Source organism: Dama dama, chromosome 23 (genome assembly GCF_033118175.1).
Source record: "Dama dama isolate Ldn47 chromosome 23, ASM3311817v1, whole genome shotgun sequence".
NCBI classification, from domain to species: Eukaryota; Metazoa; Chordata; class Mammalia; order Artiodactyla; family Cervidae; genus Dama; species Dama dama.
In genome coordinates this window covers 74,529,372-74,552,295 of record NC_083703.1, presented here as the reverse complement: position 1 = coordinate 74,552,295, position 22,924 = coordinate 74,529,372, and the positions used below count along the sequence as shown (strand labels likewise).

Below are 22,924 nucleotides of genomic sequence, written 5' to 3'. Positions count from 1 at the left end.
ATCACGCATGGGTTCACCGGACTGGCACTCATTTCCCCCAATTGCTAGAGAGCAGATGGGCTCTCCATCCGAAGAATGACCGAAGCACCGACCAATCATAAACAGGATTCAGGCTTTCCTTCTTTCTTAGGGCCTGAGGGAGACTTCCGGTCACTTAAGAGTCCTCTCGAGGCTGCGCGTTCTGTTCAGGTGTCCGCGTGTGCCCCGCCAGCGCAAAGACCCGGGCCGGCAGCTGGTGAACTACATGTCGCCCCCTCGGGACCTGGAAGACGAACAGGGCGGCGGCGATCCACCCGGGGACCTCCGCAGCGTCCTGGTCACCAGCGTGCTCAACCTCGAGCCGCTGGATGAGGATCTCTACAGGTAGCCGGCCGCATCTGGCCCGCACCCCCGCATCGGGTCAGAGTCTCCTGATCTTGATTGCTGCAACCCCACTACCCCTGCTCGTACCCCTCGGGAGGAGGGAGGGCTCTGTGCGCGATGCGTCTGCCGTAATTGGGAGTGAACTTGTGCCTGAAGAAGCTGCCCCGGCTTCCTCCTCGGCGCGGGGCTCTATGCAGCCTCATCCCCGGGAGGTCCTGGCAGTCTGGTCAGATAAAGTGGTGATCCGAGGTATACTTCTCAGCAGCCTCCCCAGGAAGGGTCAGGTCCCTGGGAGAGCCAGCTCAGAAAGGGCAGTGATTTGTCCGAGGGGACAAACTTATCCGCAGCTCATTGCATAGTCACTATCTTTTACATACTCCATCCCCACCATCACTAGGTGGGGTCTAGTAGCTCCTTATTCCTTCTGAGTCCTGAGCCAGTTTCCTTCCTGATGTCACTTAAATTTCTTGACTGTAACTGGGGATGTAACAGTTCAAGCTTCCAAGGCTCCTCCTGGCTTATTGGAAGCTGTTTTAGGCACTGACTTAATCCCCCCACCCCCCCACCCCGCACCCTCGTTTAACCAACTGCAAATAACTGCCTGGAATTTTGCAGTGCCTTATATGAGGAGAGTGAAAAAGTTGGCTTAAAGCTTAACATTCAGAAAACTAAGATCATGGCATCTGGTCCCATTACCTCATGGGAAATAGATGGGGAGACAGTGGAAACAGTGGCTGACTTTATTTTTTTGGGCTCCAAAATCACTGCAGATGGTGACTGCAGCCATAAAATTAAAAGACGCTTACTCCTTGGAAGGAAAGTTATGACCAACCTAAATAGCATATTAAAAAGCAGAGACATTACTTTGCCAACAAAGGTCCGTCTAGTCAAGGCTATGGTTTTTCCTGTAGTCATGTATGGATGTGAAAGTTGGACTGTGAAGAAAGCTGAGTGCCAAAAAATTGATGCTTTTGAACTATGGTGTTGGAGAAGACTCTTGAGAGTCCCTTGGACTGCAAGGAGATTCAACCAGTCCTTCCTAAAGGAGATCAGTCCTGGGTGTTCATTGGAAGGACTGATGTTGAAGCTGAAACTCCAATACTTTGGCCACCTCATGTGAAGAGTTGACTCGCTGGAAAAGACCCTGATGCTGGGAGGGATTGGGGGCAAGAGGAGAATGGGACGACAGAGGATGAGGTGGCTGGATGGCATCACCGACTCGATGGGCATGAGTTTGAGTAAACTCCAGGAGTATGTGATGGACAGGGAGGCCTGGCGTGCTGCGATTCTTGGGGTCGCAAAGAGTCAGACACGACTGAGTGACTGAACTGAACTGAACTGATATGAAAAATGCTGGGCCGGGCAGTGGGAAGCTTGAGACTTAATCTTAATTCTTAATCTTTCACTGGGGAGACTTTTCACCTCTAGGGGCTGCGTTTCCTCATCTGTGCACTGAATGGGTTAGACGTGAGGTCTGAGGGCCTCCAAGCTCTAAATTTATTTCTTTTAAGAACTGGTCTAGCAAAGTTGAGGAGTGTAAGTGGCAGACCTAATGCAGTCCACCTGCAGGTTGTGGGGTTCATCTTGGTCTACTCAAGGTCTTGAGACAAGCTTATGTCTTACCCATGTATGGGCAATGGAAGACATATTGGACTTGGGATCAAAAGACCCAGATATTGCTCAGGATGGCAATTTTTGAACTTTGTGACCTTGCTCAAGTCAGTGTCCCTCTCTGATCCCTGTTCTCCTAGTGTAAAATATGAGGATTGGTTCATGACCCTTAACCGAAGTCCACAGATAAGGCCTTGGAGTTGTAGGTAGAGTGATGTTAGGATATTTGTCTAGGGAAAAGCTTTCGCCGGATTCTCAAAGCATCACAAACCCCAATCAGGTTAAGAAATCCTGCACTGGAGGCTCATTAAAGGTCGTAGGATTTGGCTCAGCCCCCAAGTCTTTCCTCTTGTCCCCCTCTCCCCACAGAGGAAGGCATTACTGGGTACCCTCAACCCAGCGTCTGTTTGGGGGTCAGATCGTGGGCCAGGCCCTGGTGGCTGCAGCCAAGTCTGTGAGTGAAGATGTCCATGTGCATTCCCTGCATTGCTACTTTGTACGGAAAGGTAAACCAACTCCTCCCTACCCCACCCCAGCCCAGGCGGCCCAGCAGAAGAATTCTGGCCTTGAGGGATGGGGGTGGTGACTGAGGAGAAAGGGGGAGAGAAGGGGAGGGGAGAGGCATGGTGAGGTTAGTTGATCACCCTCAGGGGAACCTAGAGGAAGAAGGGCAGGGACGGGGAAGAACCTTAGACCCAGTAGCTGTTGACATACTAGGTACTTGTTGGTGCTTAATGGTTCCCAGTGGGTCTTTTGCCCTTTATCCTTTACACACCGTCTGGTGCCAGTCCTGGTGCTGGTTCCTCAGAGAAGTCCTGGAATCTCTGCTGGGAGTTTGGAAAAGAGACCAGCCTGGGAATCAAGAGACCTCTAGTCTAGGTGGAGCTTTGTCACTGATTTGCTGGGTGCCCTTGAGTGCTGGGTGCTGGGTGAGCGAGCACTCTTCCTCACCCCCTCCTTCTTCCCAGCTGAAAAATGCAGGAGGGCCTGGGCCAAGCAAGATTGTTCTAGCTAACAACTCTGGGATCAAATCAAAGAAAGAGCATAATCTTTTAAAACCCATGCTCTTTTGAGAAACATAAAAATCTCACTCCTAAGCAGATGCTCCCAATTTTAAGAGTCTCTGCCTACTGCGTGGTCCCATCAACTGAGAAGAATTTATGCAACTTTATGAAATGTGACCTGTTTTAAAAAAGACAGTGGGTTTCCCCCCTTCATTTTACAAACATAGAATTGTTGTTCACTCAGTAAGTCGTGTCCGCAAGGACTGCAGCCTGCCAGGCTTCCCTGTCCTTCACTATCTTCCAGAGTTTGCTCAAATTCATGTCCATTGAGTCAGTGATGCTATCTAACCATCTCATCCTCTGTCACCCACTTCTCCTTTTGCCTTCAGTCTTTCCCAGCATATATACAAATATAGAATATTTTAATAGTAAATATACCTTTTCATACTATATTCCCCTGTCCGTCACTCCCCACCCCTTTATTTCCTGGCCTTTCCTGACAGTCATTGCTATAAAGTATTTGAATGCTTATTTTGGGGTGAGCCCTGCCCTTAACCTTTATGCCGGTTGGAAGCAGACATGCCCGTGTGCCCTTGGTTCCCTCAGCTTGCTTGTAAACTCCAGAAATACTGGCCTTTTGATAACTGTAATCCTCCTAGCTCAGTGAGACAGTTTTGTTTCACTTTGTGGAAGTGGGGGCATTACCTGATCCCTTTGAACCAGTTTTCATTATCCAGTTTCTGAAAACAATTCTTAATCTTTGTAGGTGAAGTATATAGTGCAGGGCCTGGCAAATTGTGAGTCTTCCATAAATAGTACTTACCACTATTTTTTGATGATGAATTTATGGGAGTGGTTACAATTTGCATGTTACAGTGCACAACTATTTACATTATCTTGTTTGATCCTCTTCAGTAAAGCCGAGGGGTGTTTATTCTGCGTGTAAGGAACCTTGGACCCAAAGAGGTTATGTAAGCAGCTTCCATAATGCTCAGAGAGGCAAGGCCAGGATTTGAACCTGAGGCTGGGTGACTCCAGGCTCTGTGCTTTGTTCTCCTTCTGTGCTCTTTCACTCTTGGGAAATAATTCCAGAACCATGGTAGAGCCCATCTCAGGTTCTGCGGGAGGCATCCACTTCCTTGGAAATTCTCCATCCAGAAGCAGCATGAAATGAATGGTGCCAACACCGCTATATCCTAATAATCACCAGTTATTTGTATCCCCTTTCTACTTCTTGAAAGAAGACAGCTTAAAATAATTGGCTGTTAAAAGTCAGAATTCCCTAATGGCCCAGTGGTTAAGACTCCATGGTTTCACTGTGGAGGGCCTAGGTTTGATCCCTGGTCAGGAAACTAAGATCCTGCAAACCGTGTGATGTGGCCAAAAATAAATTCTTTAATTTAAAAAATAAAATAAAAGTTGAGGCAGATTAGGAGTATGGGGTTAACAGATACAAACTATAATACGTAAAATAGATCTGCAACAAGGATTTACTGTGAGGCATAGAGAATTCAGTATCTTTTAATAACCTGTAATGGAATATAATCTGCAAGAAAATAAAGTGTGGGGAAAAAAATAAAACATTTGGGGCAAAAGTTTTAAAAGTAATAAATTGAAGGGCCAGGAGACTGGGATTTGGGGGGGAACGATTGTGTCAGAATACTAGGCTAAGGCATATCATCACAGTTTTATACAAAAGTTAGCTCCAAGCTTCCTGGCAGCAAGGCAGAAGGGGAAGCTCTTAGTTTCTGATGTGACCCACTACCAGGGTGTTGTTTAGTCACTAAGTCGTGTCCAACTCTTTAGAGCTTGAAGATTCTACAGCAGGAGTCAAAAAACATTCTATAAAGTCAGATCATAAATATTTTCGATTTTATGGGCAGAACAATAGTCGAAACACATAAACAAATGGTCTTGGCTGTATTCTCCAAAACTGTTATTTTTGGCATCAATTTCCCCATCTATACAATCGGGATAAGACCTACTTGGCATAGTTAATGTGAAACCAACATGAGAAGATACCCTAGTTTAACTGTAAAAAATTAAACGGAAACCTCCATTCAGGAGAGTTGGAAGAGAAAAGGGTGCTCTCGTGCCCTGTGACAACGGAGCCAAAGAGGAAGAAAGACTCCTTTCTGGCAAGGCATCAGCCAATGGAAAACCACAGGCTCCTTGTTTACTAGGACCCTCCCAATTACACTGTACTGTAGCCCCTCCTATCCCCCTCTATAAAAGCGGTCTCCTTCCTTTGCTGAGCGGGAAACTTGTACCTGGCTCGCCATGGCTGCAGACCTCGAATTGCAATTCTCTGCTGATTCTGAAGAAACATATCTTCGCTGGCAAAATATCTGGCCATCTGTTTCAGGTTAATGTAACAAATGCACTCAACTCCATAACTCATTATCTCTCTTCCTTCAATATACAGCAGAGCCTACCTGCTCTGTTCCAATACAAATTTTAAAGAACAGGTCTAGAACTCATTCATACTGAAAGGTAAATCACTAGTAATGGAAAATACTGCATTTTAGCTGCAGCCCAAGGACTGGATGAAAAACGTTTTTTTGGTAGGGAAGGGAGGCCTCTTTCCCATCCCCTGAAATCAGGCTGCTCACGTAGCTATCTACAGTTTCTGGACTCTTGGGAAACCCTTCTCAAAGGCTTTTGGCCTTGTGTGTGTGCTCTGTTGCTCAACTGTGTCTGACTCTTTGTGACCCCATGTACTGTAGCTCACCAGGCTCCTCTGTCCATGGGATTCTCTAGGCAAGAATACCAGAGTGGGTTGCCACTTCTCACTCCACTAAGGCCTTGAGGAGCCCCCATTCTGATAAAAATGCCCTTTAGCATTGCCGGCTAGCAGACCTGAGCAAACCTGCTGGGCTTCAAGGTGTTAGAGGCATGTTTATGGCTGTTGAATGAGCCCTGGTGCTTGGCGGAGGCTTCCCACCTGGACAAGGTGGAGGAAACAACACTTCTCTAGATCTGCTTCTTTCATCTCAAAGTTGAAAATCATCCCCAAGGCGTTTTTCCACCTAGAAGTTAGGGTTCTCCAAGGTCATCTGACTCAGACCAAAGGACTTCAGGGACACCAGGAAGACTCTCTCCTTCTAAAAACCCTTCCCAGCCTGTTTGTTGAGGGTTAGTAGTCCTTACTCTGGGGCCAGTGTTTCCCCTCCTGCACTGAGAGAGCGGATAGCGAAGAAGGACCAAGTGACTTCCATTTGCATTAAGAATGAAGGAACTGACTTAACAGCAGGCCTTTCCTGGGAGAATGACTATCAGACAATGGCCAAACTGCATATAAAAAAATTACTCTGAGCCACAACTGGTAGCAACTAGCACAGGAAGCCAGCCTACTATCTACAAGTCAGGCTGAGGAAGTCAGACCACCATGTCTAGCAGTCAGTCTAGGAAGCCAAACCATAGTCCCTGTAAGGATCAGCCCCTAATTGCCAGGAGTTGGTGAATAACCGAGAGCTTCCCTACTTTTTACCCCTGTTTCCAACCTAGGACTAACCAGGGAAAGCCAAACATGCGCCCTGCATCAGTTACATGGGCTATCCCACCTCTGGTTAGCCTACCTGTAGCTTCCCCTTGCCAGCGGTGTCCAAGCAGGGCACACCGGAAGCCTTTTTCTTCCCCCCACTATAAAGCTTTCCCACTCTGTCTGCCTTTGAGTCTCTGCCAAACAGAAGTAACTGTGGCTGATTCCCTTGATATACTAAATTCTGAATAAATAACCTTTGCTTGTTCTCAAAAAAAAAAAAAACGGAAGGTAGAAAAGAAAAACAAAAAGAAAACAGGCAGCAGGGACTTCCCTGGTGGTGCAATGGATAATAATCCACCTGCCATTGCATGGGGGCATGGGTTCGGTTCCTGCTCTGGGAAGATCCGACGTTCCGAGGAGCAACTGAGACCACACGCTGCAACCACTGAGCCTGAGTGCTGCAACTAAGGAAGCCCAGTGCCTAGATCCCATGCTTGGTAACGAGAAAGGTCACCGCAGTGAGAAGCCCGAGCACCATAACTAGAGAGCAGCCACTGCTCGTGGCAGTTAGAGAAAGCCCTCACAAAGCAACGAAGACCCAGTGCAGCCAAAAATAAATAAATAAAATTATTTTAAAGAAAGAAAACAGGTAGCAGACCAGATTTTCTGACCCCTGATCTAGAAGAATGGTACTGTGCTCATGACAAGATCCCAGTCACAGGTGGAACAAGACAAAGGCTGAGAGTATTTTATGTAAACACAGAGAACTTACTGTGTGCCAGATATTATTCTGAACACCTTACAACTCTGAACTAATTCACCCTCATTGAAACCCTGAGAGGTATGAACACTATGATGTTCCTATTTCACAGATGGGTTAACTGCTCAGAGAGGTTAAGTGATTTCCCCAAGGTCACACAGCTGCAGCTGGTGAGTGGCGGAGCCAGGCTTTGAATGTACGGACTCTGTCAGCGTCCCTTCTGTCCTGTGCTATTGGTGGACAGGAGCTCTGCCTGTACCAGGAGCATCCTGATGACAGGGTCTAGGGTTCCTCTCTGTATCCCCAGTAGCTGGGACCCAGCGGGCCACAGCCAGTGGCTCTCTAGCAGAAAAGAAATGGAGAGCCATCAGGTGGGTGGGCCTGCGGGGCCCGCTGGGGCTCACTGTGAGCTTCGTGCCCGCTGCAGGGGACCCGAAGGTGCCGGTGCTCTACCAGGTGGAGCGGACGCGGACAGGGGCGAGCTTCTCTGTGCGCTTCGTGAAGGCCGTGCAGCATGGCAGGCCCATCTTCATCTGCCAGGCTTCCTTCCAGAAGGCCCAGCCCAGCCCCATGCAGCACCAGTTCTCCATGCCTGCTGTGCCCCCGCCGGAGGAGCTGCTCAGCCACGAGGCCCTCATTGACCAGTATTTAAGGTGAGAGACCTGGAGGCCCCAGGACAGTGTTCAAACCGCAGTTGCCACCCATTGGCGGGTCACAGGGTCCTTCAGTGGATCCCAACTAGCATTTTAAAAAGCAGGACTGGGACTTGGGGGAGTGGAAGGGAGGGAATATAGGTATACTTGCAGCTGATTTGAAACCGTTTGGTGTCATTTCAGGGGCTCTGAAGCGCTTCGGTACCATAGTCCTTTATGACTCAGCACAGAAAATAATTCAGCAAGAGGCAAAGTGATTGATAAGTGATTTATTAGAAGAGGACACTTGTGAGGCTTATAAGTGGGCGGGAGAGATGCTGCACCCTGAGAACTTACTGGGCTACAGTTTTATAATCGAAGGAAAAGTGGGAAGGAAGAGAAGAACGTCTTTGTCTTTCTTGAGTAGATGTCATGCTTCCAACATCAGCTCCTCCTCCAGCTTGAGCAGGGAAGTTTTCTTGTCCCTGCGTGGTCAAGCTAGATCCACAAATGATTGTTTTTCGTGTGTGCACAGAGTGTGTCCCAGGGCTCATTAACTTACTGAGCTCACTGGGCAGGGTATGGGTCTCATTGTTTTGGGGGCAGGTCTCGTGCTTCTGTTGCAATGCTTTGTTGCTAAGCAAACCTGCTTTCTTGAGTAATCATTAACTTATCAGGATTTCCCATACTTATTCTACTTAACAATCCCTTAGTGCTTAGTTGCAGGGGCTCAGTCATGTCTGACTCTTTGCAGCCTCATGGACTGTAGCCCGCCAGGCTCCTCTGTCCATGGGAATTCTCCAGGCAAGAATACTGGAGTGGGTTGCCATGCCCTCCTACAGGGGATCTTCCCAACTCAGGTATCGACCCCTAGTCTTCTGCATTGCAGGTGGATTCTTTACTAGCTAAGCCACCAAGGAAGCCCATGAATACTGGAGTGGGTGGCCTATCCCTTCTCCAGGGGATCTTCTCGACCCAGGAATCGAACCAGGGTCTCCTGCATTGCAGGCGGATGCTTTACCAGTTGAGCTAGCAGGGAAGCCCACAGTCCCCTAGTGGGATTCACTATGGAATCACCTGTTTTGTCCCTTAACTCTGTCCCTATCAGACACACGTTGTTGTACGGCAGAAACTAACATGACTGTAGAGCAGTTATCCTCCAATTAAAAAAAAAAAAGCTCGGGGCTTCCCTGGTGGTTCAGTGGCTAAGACTTCGTGCTGCCAGTGCAGGGAGCCTGGGTTCAATCCCCGCTTGGGGGACTAGATCCCCCATACCACAACAAAAAGATCCCGAGTACCGCAAAGAAGATGGAAGAACCCCCCCATCACAACTAAGACACAGCACAGCCAAATAAAAATAAATAGGTATATATTAAAAGAAGAAAAAAGCTAGACTGGTGTGGTGGGGGCAGGCTGCAGGGCACGTGATCAGCTCCTGCGCAGTTCTCTGATTGGCTGATGGTGATGTAACAGGGCAGTGTCTCAGGGGTGAACCTCATCAGTCCCTAGGTTCCTGGGGCTGTGTGCTCACAATCATTAGTAGTTAACATCTTCCATTTCCTGAGGACTTTGCACAGCTGTAAAAACAACTCAGGAAATGTGAATCAAATGCTGGTTACCTGGGTACCTCAGAGAGGAGTGAAAGCCAAGGAAGTGGAAGAAGACCTGTCCCCGGAAGGCCCCACAGGGTCCTGCTCAATTACAGTTCCCACCTTTCTTTTGACACTCTTCAGTCTTGAGGAGAACACGTTTTGAACAAGAAAAGGAATAAAGGTTCAGATATGGAGGTTAATCATAAACTTGACAGAGGTGCCCACAGGTTCCTGCTCGGTTACAGGTTCCTGCCAGGGCTCCACCTCTCTTGGTGTCCCCCTGCTGTGTAGCTTTGCCCAAGTCTCCAGCCTCTCAGAGCCCGCTTCTTCATAGGAAAAATGGGGGTCGTTGTTTCTGCCCCGCCTGCTTCACAGCTGAGTAGTAAGGAGACCTCCACCGCCTAGTGCCCCGTGCAGGGGAGTCAGCCCAGTGTGACGGAGCAGGTGTGCGTCCGAACCTGGGAAAGGCCTGGGCTCAGATCTGGACTCTGTCACTGCCTGCTGTGTGAGTCTGGCAAGTTGCTTTCCCACTCTGAGCTTGTGATCAGTTATAAAATCCATCGAAATCCCTATAAAATCCCTCGTAAGGCTGCTGTGAGGATGACAGAGATAAGTGATAACAAGGCGCTCAGTGAGTGCTCAGTAAATTGTAGTTACGCCACTCTTGACAGAGAGGTATAAACATGGAGCCTGGTGTGTGGTCAGAGCTCCAAAATATTTGAGAAGGAGACCTGGGTTCAATCCCTGGGTCAGGAAGATCCCCTGGAGAAGGGAACGGCTACCCACTCCAGTATTCTGGCCTGGAGAATTCCATGGACTGTGTAGTCCATGGGGTCGCAAAGAGTTAGACATGACTGAGCGACTTTCACTTTCTCTTCTTTTCTCCCTGGAGGCTCAGGGGTTAACTTTCACGACAGGGGACTTGGGTTCAGTCCCTGTTAGGGGAATTAAGATCCCACATGCCGTGGACAAAAATAAATTAAATAAAAAACTTTGAGAATGAAAGGAGGACATTGTTCTTAAAGGTCCCTGAATCTAGAACCATGTCTCCCATAAGGAAACCACTAACCACAGGGGGCTGTTTTGAGTTTATTAACATTAAACAGAATTAATTCAGATCTGTACCTTGGTCGCACTGGCCACATGTCAAGCCCTCAGCAGCCCCATGTGGCTAGTGGCCACCACAGTGGACCAGAATGTTCCATCATCACAGAAGGTACCATCAGACAGGACTCCAGGGGAAAGGGAAGGAAATGAAATACTGGGGAATAGCGCTAGGGGCACGAGGGGTGGTGGTCCCTGCGGCAAAGGGGCTTCCCTGGAACTGGGCTCCTTGCCCCGAAGACAATGTCCCCAGTGGCTCAGGTTGGGTAAGTCAGTCCAAGTAGGGCAGCCTGTTTCCTGAGGGTTAGAATAGAGAAGCGGTTAAGAATGGGAACCGAGGAGGAGCCAGAACTGCCTGGGTCTAACTCCCGCCCCCATGAACTTCCTGAGCTGGCTATCTGCACCCTCTGTGTTTACTCCACTTCTCAGAGGGCAGGGATGATAGCATCTGAGTTCCTGGGTGTGAATTGCCTGGAGCTGGGCCCATTACAGGGTAGCCCCATGGCTTGATGTGTTGGCTTTACATGCATTATCTTGTCTCCTCCCCAGTGTTAACTGTGAGGTAGGTGAATGTCATCATCCACATTTTGCAGATGGGAAAAAAAGGCTGATGATGACTAACTTGCAGCAGGCCACGGGCTCCTCAGTGGCAAAGAAGGGATGCAGATACTGTCCTATCCTGTCTGCTGGAGGGGAGGGGAGAGGAGGTCTGGGGATGTCAGGAGTTCCTGTGGAGGAATGAGTGGGGTCAGAAGAGGCAGCTCAGACAGGCTCCCTATCTTCTGGGGTCTCCGCACCCCTTTACTTTCAGGGACCCAAAGCTCCAGGAGAAGTACAGAGTGGGGCTGAACCAAATTGCTGCCCAGGAGGTGCCCATTGAGATCAAGGTGGTAAACCCACCCACTCCAGCCCAGCTGAAGAAAACGGAACCCAGACAGATGTTCTGGGTGCGAGCCCAGGGCTATATTGGTAAGCGGGACCCCATGGACTGAAAGGAAACTCTCTTCGGGGGTCTAGACCTGCACCTCCTCTGCCCTGGGTGGCCTTGGGCATGGTCCTCCCACACTGTGGGCCTGTTTCCTTATCTGAGTGACAGAGAAGTGAGCTCAGCCTTTTGCAGGGGGAGAATGGGGAGGTGACGGGAATCCTCACGTGGGCCCTTCCTGGGCAAGGCAAGGCATCTGGCCAAGATTCTTCTTCAGGTCCCCTGCTAAGCATAAGGTGCCTTTGTGCAAAGCTGGAAGAAGACACTTTGAAGGTTCAGGGTGGGAGACGGGGGGAGGATTTCAGTCCTCACCCATCCCCTGCCCTCCTCCAGTCTCTGTCTCCCTTGGCCTCCATCACATACACACACCCTTGGGCCAGGTGCCCTTGTGAAGAGTCTGCACATCTGTGCACGGCAGCCCCTTTCTCCCTACGTCCCTGCAGGTCCTGAGCTGTAAAGCCCAGGAGCCCAGGACTGATGGGACCGGAACCTGTTGCAGGTGAAGGCGACATGAAGATGCACTGCTGCGTGGCGGCCTATATCTCGGACTATGCCTTCCTGGGCACAGCAATGCTGCCCCACCACTGGCAGTACAAGGTCAACTTCATGGTCTCCGTGGACCACTCCATGTGGTTCCACGCCCCTTTCCGAGCTGACCACTGGATGCTCTATGAGTGTGAGAGCCCCTGGGCCGGTGAGTATTGGGGTCAAGCGGAACGCGCGTGCTGACCTTGGCGCCTTTGGTGGGGAGGGCAGGGAGCCTGCTTTCTTGAGTGATGCTGCCCCACCCTCTTTCTGTGGAGTGCCGCACGGATCACTTCCTTTCCTGCTTCCGCAGGCTGCATCATCCTTGTCTTCAAAATGACAGGGTGTGGCCTGAGGGCAGGACACCTGCTCAGCTCTTCATTTCTGTGACATGCGGGGGACATGAGTCACTTTATCTGAGGCTCAGTGCTCGTCCCACTAGCTAGTCCCACCACCTCAGATGCTCTGTGTGATGCTGGGCACGTCCCACCTCCGCTCTGAGGCTGTTTTCTCGTCTACACACATAGAGTTGCACCAGAGCAGACGGATCCAAAGCTGAGGGCCTATTCTTCCACCTCTCGGGAGAGTTTTTTCAAAACATTCCCAGATTTGATCCCCAAGATTCTGACTGCAAGGCTTGGATGAGGTCCAAGAAAGTATTTTTACGAAGATTCCCTGATTCTGATAGTTAGCCTGGCTGGGGGTTGGGGCCCTCGGCCATGTAGGGGCCCCACTGCTTGGACCCTCCTTATATTGTGAAGCAAGAAACCCAGACTTGTTCATCAGTACCTGGTCTCAGAGCCCTGGGTTCCTTTCCAAGGAAGTGCATTTCAAATGAAGAGAAGCCTTGTTTTGTGAAACAGGGACAAAACTTAAGGGACTCTTTATACTCAGGGAAGAGGGACTCTCAAGAATCAACAGCATCACAGCACAGAACAGACACCTTGATGGTAGGTCTCTTGGGTTCGGCTTTGACCTGATCCTTAAGGCCAAGTTCCCAAGCCTCTCTGGGTTTGAGTGTCATCATCTAGAACACAGGACAAGGCCTGCTTTACTTGGCTACCGTGAGAACTAAGTGGGCTGTACTGTGTTTAAAAGAAACCAGCAGTTCCCTTCCTAAACATTAGACGTCGGCCCTAGGTAGCAAGGGAGAATCTCCACGTGTGGAGGGGATTGCCTAGGCTCCTCATGGCTTCATATCCTTTCCCCTGAGCACCTTTGTCCCCGTGATTGTGGAAGATTTTTTTTTTTTTTTTTTTAACATGAATGACTGGCCGGGAGGGCCAGGTTTATTAGAAAGGGAACTGATGGGTTTCCTTACACAAGTGGCCAGAGGTTGGACAGATCCGCCTAGCTGAACTACTGAACCAGACTGTTCACAGAACTTCTACCCTTGGGATTTTTTTTCTTGAGGAAGTCAGCAGATACATGAAAGTGCTTTTAAACCATCAAGTGGGGCTCCCTTGGGAGGAGTTACACCCTTGAGCAACCATAATAGGCTTCAAAAGGGGTGCTTGGAGATTGGGAGTGACCACACCATCAAGCATGGCTCTGGCATGGGGTGGCCCAACCCGAGTTGCACCTCTTGCAAGGAGCGCATTTGGCTGGGCAGCAGGAGACAGAAGGCCATTGAGACTCTTCTCTTCATCTGCAGGTGGCTCCCGGGGCCTGGTTCACGGGCGGCTGTGGCGTCAGGATGGGGTCCTGGCTGTGTCCTGTGCCCAGGAGGGCGTGATCCGAGTTAAGCCCCAGGACCCAAAGAGCAATCTGTAGCCAGAGGTGCCAGCTGGGCCTGGGGCTTCAAGGATCTCTGTTCTCCCCCTACTCCTGAGACAGGATTACCATCCAGGGCTGGGCCTTCTGTCCGGGACATCCAAATAAAGAGACTCGAACCACTGGAGCTGCTGCCCTTTAATCCCCCTGGGCCAGGATCGCAGCCCTCCCTCCAGCCATCAACCCCAGGACTCCAGGGCCAGAATTCCTAGCCCTTCAGCCAGGCCGGCCTGCGGGAAGACAGACCATCGACCCTGACCTGGGTCACGGCCCCCAGGTATTCATAAGCTGGAGAGGCAGCATCAGACTTTCTCCCTGCACCATCCCAGCTTGTCCTGAGCGCAGCTCAACAGAAGCAGCGCATTTCCTTGGTGTGCTGCAAATTCTCTGTGGACCTTCTCGGGGTTCCCAGCACCCCAGGGAGCCTTCTCAGCAGCTGTCTGTGTTCTCATCCACCCCCCAATGCACCCCCCATCCAGGGGCAGCGCCTCTCCCACAGTGGCCTTAAGTCTAGGTGACGCTAGTCCAGCACCTCCTTGATGAGTAACTCTTTAAGACTGGGGGGTGGTGTGGGGGTCAGGCCTGCCTCCTGCAGGGCCTGGAGCTGGGCCTCAGAATGGCGTTTGTCCAGGCCCAGGCGCCAGGAGAGCCGCACGTGGGCCTCCAGAAAGGGGGCCAGCAGAGGGTGCGGGTTCTTGGCCCCCAGCAGCTGCAGGGCCTTCTCACAGCATGCCCGGGCCTCCCCAGCGTCCTCCAGCTCCTGGTGGCACACGGCCAGCCCCGCCAAGGTCAGCAGACGTCGGTCTGGGCCACAGGGGATGCCCAGCTGGGCCTGTAGCTGCCAGGCGTTGGCCCAGAGCGCCAGGGCCTCGCGGTAGAGGCCGGTGCAGGTGAGGCTCTGCGCCCGCCGCAGCTCGGGCAGCACGAAGAAGTCCTGCAGGTCCGCGGCCTGCCGCAGCTCGGGCACAGCCTGGAGGTGGCCCAGAAACTGCTCGAAGGCCCGGCTGCGGCGGGCGATGGTCTCGGCGGTAAAGTTCCGGCGCAGGCGCTTGCGGGGGAAGGAGACGCCAGCCATCGGACCGCGGAACTGCCGCTGCAGGTTTCGGTGCAACCGCTCAAAGTCCGAGTAGCGGCGGGAGATCTGGGCCGGCGGGCTATCCGGTGGCCCCGGGCCCATCACGGCGAGGGTGTAGAGCTGCAGGGAGGGCAGGGGTCAGGGCAGAGGCATGGTGTCCCCGGGCCCCTTCTCTTCCTACCCCCCACCCCCACTTTCAACTCTCTTCCCCCACCCCTTCCCTTCACCCTGGAGATCGAGCCAGCCCGGAGGGTGGGAGCTGCCGGGGCTGCAGCCGGGGTGCCCAGTCTCATCTTACCTGAGGCTCGTCTGAAATGACCCAGGCCCAAGGCAGCACAGAGAGAAAAAGACAGAGATGAGCTTCAGTGCCTGGACGGCTGCCCCCCTCACCCCCTTTCAGGGAGTGCATGCTGAGTTGCTTCAGTCCTGTCGGACTCTGTGTGACCCTATGGACTGTAGCCCACCAGGCTCCACTGTCCATGGGATTCTCCAGGCAAGAATACTGGAGTGGGTTGCCATGCCCTCCTCCAAGGGATCTTACCCACCCAGGGATCGAACCCAGGTCTCTTATGTCTCCTACCTGGGCGGAAGGGTTCTTTACCACTAGTGCCACCTGGGAAGCCCCTCCCATTGGAAAGTGAGCTCTTCTGACAGCCCCTCTGGAAAACCAGCGGTGCGTTGAAACCCAGACCCATCTCCAGGCCAACCTTTGGGACCAGCTTGTAGCTTTGTTCCATTCTGGACACATGGCTCCACATGGCCGGGTTATTCCAATCCAGACCCTCAACACAGGTCTTCAGACAGCCCCAGTAGGGACCAGTGTGAAAAGCACACTGGACTGGGACCCAAGTTCTACCCTTGGGTCAGATGCTCCCTCACTATGGGAGTCAGGCAGGGTGGTCCCCTTCTTGGGTCCACTTCCACTCTAGTGAATGGAGTGCTGGCCCAGCTCACTGTTTACTCAGGTGTGGGACGGGCATAAACGTCGGTCCCCGGGATGTTTAGGTGGTAAGCACTGGAGTGGATAACACTTGAATAGAGGCAGAAGGTGATACCCCCTCTCATTCTCTCTGAATCTTTCTGACTACAAATTGAGAAGCTCTCAGTTTGGTTCACAAAAGCCCTTCTCAGCTCCATTTTTAGAAAAGAGCCAGAAAGAATCTGTCAGTGCCACCTCCAGGCAGCAGCATCCAGCCAGACTTTAATGACACTTTCACTGCTTTCATTTTTATAGTTATCTTCTCTTTATGGTGAGTGAGTCAGGCTTCCCATATACAGTTGTGTTGTAAAGTTGTCTTTTAAAGTTATTTTTAAAAAATAGGTTGATTTGAAGAAAAATGATAAGCACCAAATGGTCAAAGTAGCATTTAGATAGGACAAAAATTGTGAGGGTGATGGAGGTTTGCGAAACGCTGAACAAGATGACCATTAAGCTTCCCACCAGGTCTGAGAACCCAAATATGGCTTAATCTATAACAGTGCTGAGCTAACAGGTCTAAAAAGGGGATTAGCAAGCATTGGATGTTAAAAAGAATCAGTCGCAACTGAGCATGCGCGCGCGCGCACACACACACACACACACACACACACACACACACACGTTAAAAGTGTACTAACACCAAACCCAGATTTTACTCTCAAATTTGTTCTGTGAAATTGCCAATATCGTAGCCACCCCTGCTCAGTCAGGTTTGCCTGCTCACTCTGGAAGATTCAGTCTACATTAGTATTCAGGATTAGAAAGTTTAACAATAAAGAAACTTATTTTACTCTAGTTCAACTGCATTCCCAAAACATTAAATATTGACTGTAAAGCTTTTGTTTTTTCTTTAAAGGGACAGTTATTAATATTCCAGGGAACCAATTTTCTGCAGAACACATTTCAGGAAGCTCTCATCTATAGTGACCCCTTATGCTCATCTAGCTTTTATTTTCATTTGTAGTTTTTGGACAAAAATCCATTTTGGATCCATTATCTGATCCTTCTGTTGTCCTATTGACAGGTAATAATGAGGATCATTAACTGAGCACTACCCTGCCAAGTTCTTCACAGCCACTATTTCACCATCACAACCTCACTGCGAGGAAGGTGTCCGTATCTCTTGTCAGCTCAGGAGGCAGGCTCCCAGAGAAGGCCAAGGGCTTAAAGACCTCCTCCAAGTCACGCAGCTGGTAAATGACCCAGCTGGGACTCAAACCCAGGCCGACCCAATTCCAAAGCCTGTGCTCTTAACCTCCAGGAGATGTTGAAGCAGGATTTGTTGCCTAGTCACTCAGTCGTGTCTGACTCTGCGACCCCATGGACTGTAGCCCAAGAGGCTCCTGATTCCTGTGGGATTCTCCCAGGCCCGGCCCAGGCCAGGCTTAGCTCTATCTTGTCATTCTCTTCCCAGAGCTGCCCCAACTTCCCTGTCTCTCAGCTGCTCCTTGCGCCCCCTTCCTGGGCATGACCCCCAACCAGGACTTCTGCCACTCAAGACTCCATCATCAGAGTCAATCCCCACTGAAACTGGAGCAGCTGCCCCGTGGGCGTGGCCCGTTTTTCACTGAGAGCCTCAGAGAGGGGTGGAGAAGTCCAGATGTGGGACAGGGCTCCAGGCCCCCTTCCTGCTGAGTCAGAAATGGAGGAGGGTGGGGAAGAGGAGGGAAGTGAGAGGCAGGGAGCTGCTGCCGCCACGACCAGCCAGGTTAGGCTGGGTTTCAGGACCAGGCCAACCGCATCCTCCATGTGTTTCTCCTTTCCACAGTCAGGAAATCAGCCCGCACCCCCCCAGCCCCCAACACTGATTGATCTTTACCCCAATCCACCAATCCCCTGGTGAAGGAAATGGCAACCCACTCCAGTATCCTTGCCTGGAAAATCCTATGGACAGAGGAGCCTGGTGGGCTACGGTCCATGGGGCTGCAAAGAGTCGGACACGACTGAACATACACACACATACCAATCCCCTAAATCCAGTCCTTCGGACAAGCTTATTCTGTACAGGCGTGGGTGCTGGAGAACTGACTCTTCTTGGTTGCAAAGAGGCCACAACAGGCCCTAGATGCCTGACATTTTCAACCCAAAGTAAAATAGTAATAACAGAACTATCATTTATCGAGCACTTCAAGATGCCAGGCACAATGCTAAGGGCTTTCTGTGTACTGTCTCATTTAACTCCTGCATTATTCCCATTGTTCAGGTGAGAAAACGGGTTAGTCAAGGTTTCACAACTCACCTGAAGTCAAACAACTGGTAATAACTGGGATCTGAATCAAGATCTGGATCCCAAACCCATTTTTCCAACCAATGCCAACTTGGTCTCAAGTCTGACTCAGATAATATTCTTCCCCATGTATCTTGCATCTTCTGACAGTTTGCAAAAGTCCAGGGGGCAGAGGACATGCACAGTAGTTCTTAGTCTCAAAACCAGGATAGGATAAGTTCATTTGCCTGAGGATCTGTTCAAGTTACAGCCCTTTTCTGGCCTCAGTTTCCCCATTTGTCAAATGGGGCAGCCATTTATAACTACACAGCCAGATCACCCAGGATGCTGAAGTTTCCCCTACTTTCTCTAAGCCAGGGTCTTCTAAGATTCATAGCTCAGGGTCCTGGACCCTCACTCACCACGTACTTGGAGGGCGGATCCTTAACCACGGTGGCGTTGGTCACCTCAAAGAGCAGCCGCTGGGGTACCAGGGTGTTCCTGGACTTCTTCCAGAAATCTTGCAACTGCCGGGTCAGGAGCTGACTGCCCCGCTGCCCATCAGGTGGGGGACTCCGTTCTGCTTGAGCACAGGATGGGCCTGGGGCCACGTATGATGTAAATTAGGTGCCCTGACCTCATTCATACTCCTCCCAATGAATGACAAAGGCTTTATCCCTAACTGACATAAATGGAAACGGAGGGCCAGAGAAGGACCCGGAGCCAAACACCTGCCGGGCAGACAGGAGGCGTTAAAGAAACATTTCCACCCCCAAAACATCCCTAGCACAGTACTACCGTTTGTATCCCAGACTGTATATTTCATGCCCCAAACAACCCTGAGGTGGGAGTGATTTGACACAAGGGAACGTGGCCCAGAGAGGTGTTGTAACTCTCTCAAGGTCACACAGCCAAGAGGCAACTGGACACACTTAAAAGAAGTGTCTTGAGTTTCGGCTGGATCAACTCGGGAACGCGGCCGGGGTGGAGGCCTAATCGAGCCCAGGGTTCCCGCCTCCATCCTCCCGCACTCGCCTGCGTCTTCTCCCGCCACCCGGTCGCCAGCGGACAGCGGGTCGGGGTCAGCGTCGTCGTCGTCCTCGCCGTCCTCCTCGTCGTCGTCCTCGGCGCTGGTGAAGCTCAGGGTGCCGCTGAGGCGGGACGACAGGCCCTCGGCATCGTCGTCCTCCAGTTCCGAGCTCTCCGGGAACTGCTCAGCCTCGGGGCCGGCCGCCGCCTCCCCGGGGCCGTCGCCGGTCAGGGCGTGCCGCAGCCGGTGCAGGAGCCGCGAGGCCATGGCACCCCGGGGGGAGCGCGCGACGCCGGGTCGCGGGCCGGGGCGGGAGGCGGACCCCGGCCCTGCGCCGGGAGGGGGCGGGGCCCGGGGCCGGGGAGGGCGGGGCGCTGTGGAGGCCCCGCCCCTGCCCGTTGCGGGGACCGGGGGCTCTCCCCGCGGCTCTGCCTCCTGCTCCCTTGCGGCGCACTACCGGCGCCCCGCTCCCGGGTACAGCTCCCAGAGGCTGGCCGGGGCCGACCGGGTTCCACCGACCCGGCCCAGTTCGCTCCGAGCGCCGCTCCGGCCCCTTCCTGCCGCTGGCCCGCCTCCCGCCCCGCCCGCTCCCGGAGCCGCCCGGGAATCCCGGGCCCTTTGCTCCAGGAGGGCTGTGGGAATCCTGGGTAGGCCAGGCCTCCTCCGGGATCGTCCCCAATCCGGAGGGGCCTACGCCCTCCTTGAATCCGCCACCCGCCCCCCCCGGAGACCCAGGCTGGCCGCAGACTGTCCCCTCATTTCCACCCAGCACTCTTTAACTTTCCAAAGTCACTGCGCGGCAGTCAGAAACCCATCTCTCCTGGGAGGAAGCCGAGGCCAAGAGAAGCCATGTGATCTGAGATGGAATCTAACCTCGAGTGGCCTAGGTTTTCTCATACGTAAAACAAGAACAATAAGACCTGAAGCACGAATTTTGCAGCTCTCGGAAAGGACCCTAGTCCAGGGCTTAGCTCAGAGCAGGGGTTAAGAGGATCATCAGTTTCATCAGTTACACAATGATTATTGTTTCTCCAGTGTTCACACGCTCTTACAATCTCATTTGAGCTTGCCTCACACATAGCACATAGACAAATGAGGAAACAGACCCAGAGAGACTGAGTTACTTGTCTGAAGTCACACAGCTTGCCAGAGGTTTCTGAGAGTGGGGCCTTGCAGCCCAGGTGTCCTGAGTTCCACATCCTGTTTTTTTATCTCACGATGTCAGTTGCAATCTCAGCAATTCCTCTAACGAGCTGTGTTTTTATCTTTTATCCAGAAGGCAGCTGTAGGTCAAGAATTTATTGTCCCTTCCTGTCAGAAGGCCTAGCTATCAGTCCCTAGCAGGGCAGATAGTGCTAGTTATATCATATGATCAAATAAAATCTCGGATGGTAGCTCCTCCTTTAAATTTTTTTTTTTAATTTATGGAAAAAAATTTTTTTAATTTAACTTTTGGCTGCGCCTGGCCTTCTCTAGTTGTGGCGAGTAGGGGCTACTCTTCGTTTCATTGCAGTGGCTTCTCTTGTTGCAGAGCACAGGCTCCAGGCACCTGGGCTTCAGTAGCTGCAGCACTTGGGCTTGGAAGTTGCAGCTCGCGGGCTCTGGAGCGAGGGCTCAGTAGTTGTGGAGCATGGGCTTAGTTGCTCTGCAGCATGTGGAATCTTCCCAGACCAGGTTTTGAACCCACATTCCCTGCATTGGCAGGCAGACTCTTATCCTCCACGTCACCAGGGAAGTCCACTCCTGCCCTTTTTAAATGGTGCAGGAGAGAGGGGTCGGGGGATGGCTTTGAATGGAACACACACTCCCTGCCATCCCTTGGTGCAGAAGAGGCAGGGCTCTCATTTCCCGATGTTCCACGGTATCCTCCACCTGGTTCTAGGCACTTGAAAAGGGGTCATATCTAACCCTTACAACCTCCTGGGGAACAGGCTGTTAGTGGACAAGAATGGTCCATTTTTAAGACGAAGAAAACGAGGGACTTCACTCCTGGTCCAGGGGCTAAGACTCTGCGCTCCCAGTGCGGGGGCCCCAAGTTCAATCCCTGGTCAGGGAACTGGATCCCACATGCTGCAACCAAGAGTTCACAGGCCACAACTAAAGATCCTGCATGCCGCAATGAAGATCGAACATACCACATGCCTCAACTAAGACCCGGCACAGCCAAATAAGTAAATATTAAAAAAAAAAAAAAAAACCAAACCAACAAACCTACATGTGCAAGGGCTTGGAGGGCTATAAAGGGTGGTGTTTGGAGCTGCATTTTAGCTTGAACCAGAGCAGAACCACATGCAAGGTGGGGAATGAGAATGGAAGGGTCAGTGGGACCTTGCTTGGCCACACTGAGTTTGGACCTTATCTATTTCCATGAATAAATTAAAGAACAAACTAATGAACAAAGGACTCCTGGGAGTTCTATACTCTCTATACTCTGTTCCTAAAGGATCAAGTGATTCCAATGTTTGTGTCCAAATAGGCACCCCCTGGAGAGTATCGCTCCTTGGCCCTGGGCCTGGCTGGGGGAGGCCTTATTTAGCCTGGCCTGGCTCCACTGAGCTTTCCTTGGGAATATCTATGTAGGGCAAGAAGAGAGCCCAGCTGCCACTGTCCGTCTACCTTCCTTGGTGTCCAGCCCCCTTTCCCTGGCCCCAGACCCTGTGTTTAGTCATCATCGTGCTCTTTCTGTTACTTGATGAGAGTCCATGAATGTTGCCCATCCCAACACCCTGGTGGACCCGTGGATTCTCAGGGTGGTCTCCCTTCGTATTTGACTTGATCCACCCACCCCTTCACTCTCCAGAAGGCCAGCTGAGCTCCTCCAAACTTCTTCCCTGAGCTCCAGCAAAGGGCCAGCTATACCTGCATTTACTTAGGGAAACCTCCCCTGGTTCCCCTTCCCCCTTAAAAAAGTGAGTCCCCAAACCTCCTTTCCTGGACAAGGTAAGCTTGACGTAAGACTCTACTTTCAATGTTTCTTTCTCTTTCAAGTGCATACCCCATTTCCTGGACCCCTCTATTCATTTTTCCTTCCAGACAGGTCCCTGGAGGACCGTCTGCCCCAACTTCCCCTCAGTCAGGATGAATAAGAATCCCCAACGTGACTATAGAGCTTTATGATTTACAAAGCTCCCCGGTAAAAAGGGGAATAACCATAGTTGCTACCTCACAGGATGAGTATTGGGTGAGATCAGATGATTAAAACGCTTAGCACATGTGCAGCACGTCGCAGAGGCTGTCAATTTCCCCTCCTCCTGTCCCGTCCCCCTCTGGTCTCTGATTCAAAGACAAAACACTCCACTTGCAAAGCACTGACTTTAAGTAGCTGGCACAAGCCCGATGACTTAAACCCAGGCTCCTGTTTACCACGGTTTCTCTGGGAGGGAGGTTATGACTGTCCCTATCTCACACACAAGGACACTGAAGCTCAGAGTGGCATTGCCACCTGCCCACGTATGCACAGCTTGTAGGGACAGGACTTGGATCTTGGGTTTTGAACGTCAAGGCCTGTGCTCTTCCATGCTACTATGCTGCCTCACTTCCCTCTACCCTGATCTTCCTCACCCATCTTGGAGCCAGTGTGCTTCTTGGGGGCAGGGTGGGGGGGCTCACTAGGAGCGGCAGAGCAGGGCGGGTTCTCCTCACAAGAATCTAGGACGTCAAGGCCTGCCACCTGCTCGGAGGCTTAAATTTCTCTGCAAGGGCCCTTGGCTAAATTAGGTAATGGGCTAGGACTCTGGGAGGGGGTGGCTCGCTGACCCCAGGATCTGATTGGCCAGGGCATCGGTCCTGGGGAGCAGGGAG

The 22,924-nt window shown here is 51.6% G+C and overlaps 2 protein-coding genes across 2 annotated transcripts; one reads left to right on the top strand and one right to left on the bottom strand.

Annotated features, from left to right (window-relative positions):
* The first annotated feature begins 117 nt into the window (after nt 1-117).
* Nucleotides 118-13,956, top strand: ACOT8 (acyl-CoA thioesterase 8). The gene is made up of 6 exons (XM_061127377.1): nt 118-363; nt 2,344-2,480; nt 7,650-7,875; nt 11,362-11,519; nt 12,035-12,229; nt 13,715-13,956. Exons 1-6 carry the CDS (start codon nt 245-247, stop codon nt 13,831-13,833), a joined length of 954 nt encoding a protein of 317 aa, XP_060983360.1. The 5' UTR covers nt 118-244; the 3' UTR covers nt 13,834-13,956.
* Nucleotides 13,957-22,688, bottom strand: SNX21 (sorting nexin family member 21). Its single transcript, XM_061125716.1, has 5 exons — nt 22,685-22,688; nt 19,581-19,766; nt 19,129-19,452; nt 18,516-18,694; nt 13,957-15,028 (listed from the first exon to the last, which is right to left on the bottom strand). The coding sequence occupies exons 1-5, from the start codon at nt 22,686-22,688 to the stop codon at nt 14,354-14,356; spliced, it is 1,368 nt and encodes a 455-aa protein (XP_060981699.1). The 3' UTR covers nt 13,957-14,353.
* Between the last annotated feature and the right edge of the window lie 236 nt (nt 22,689-22,924).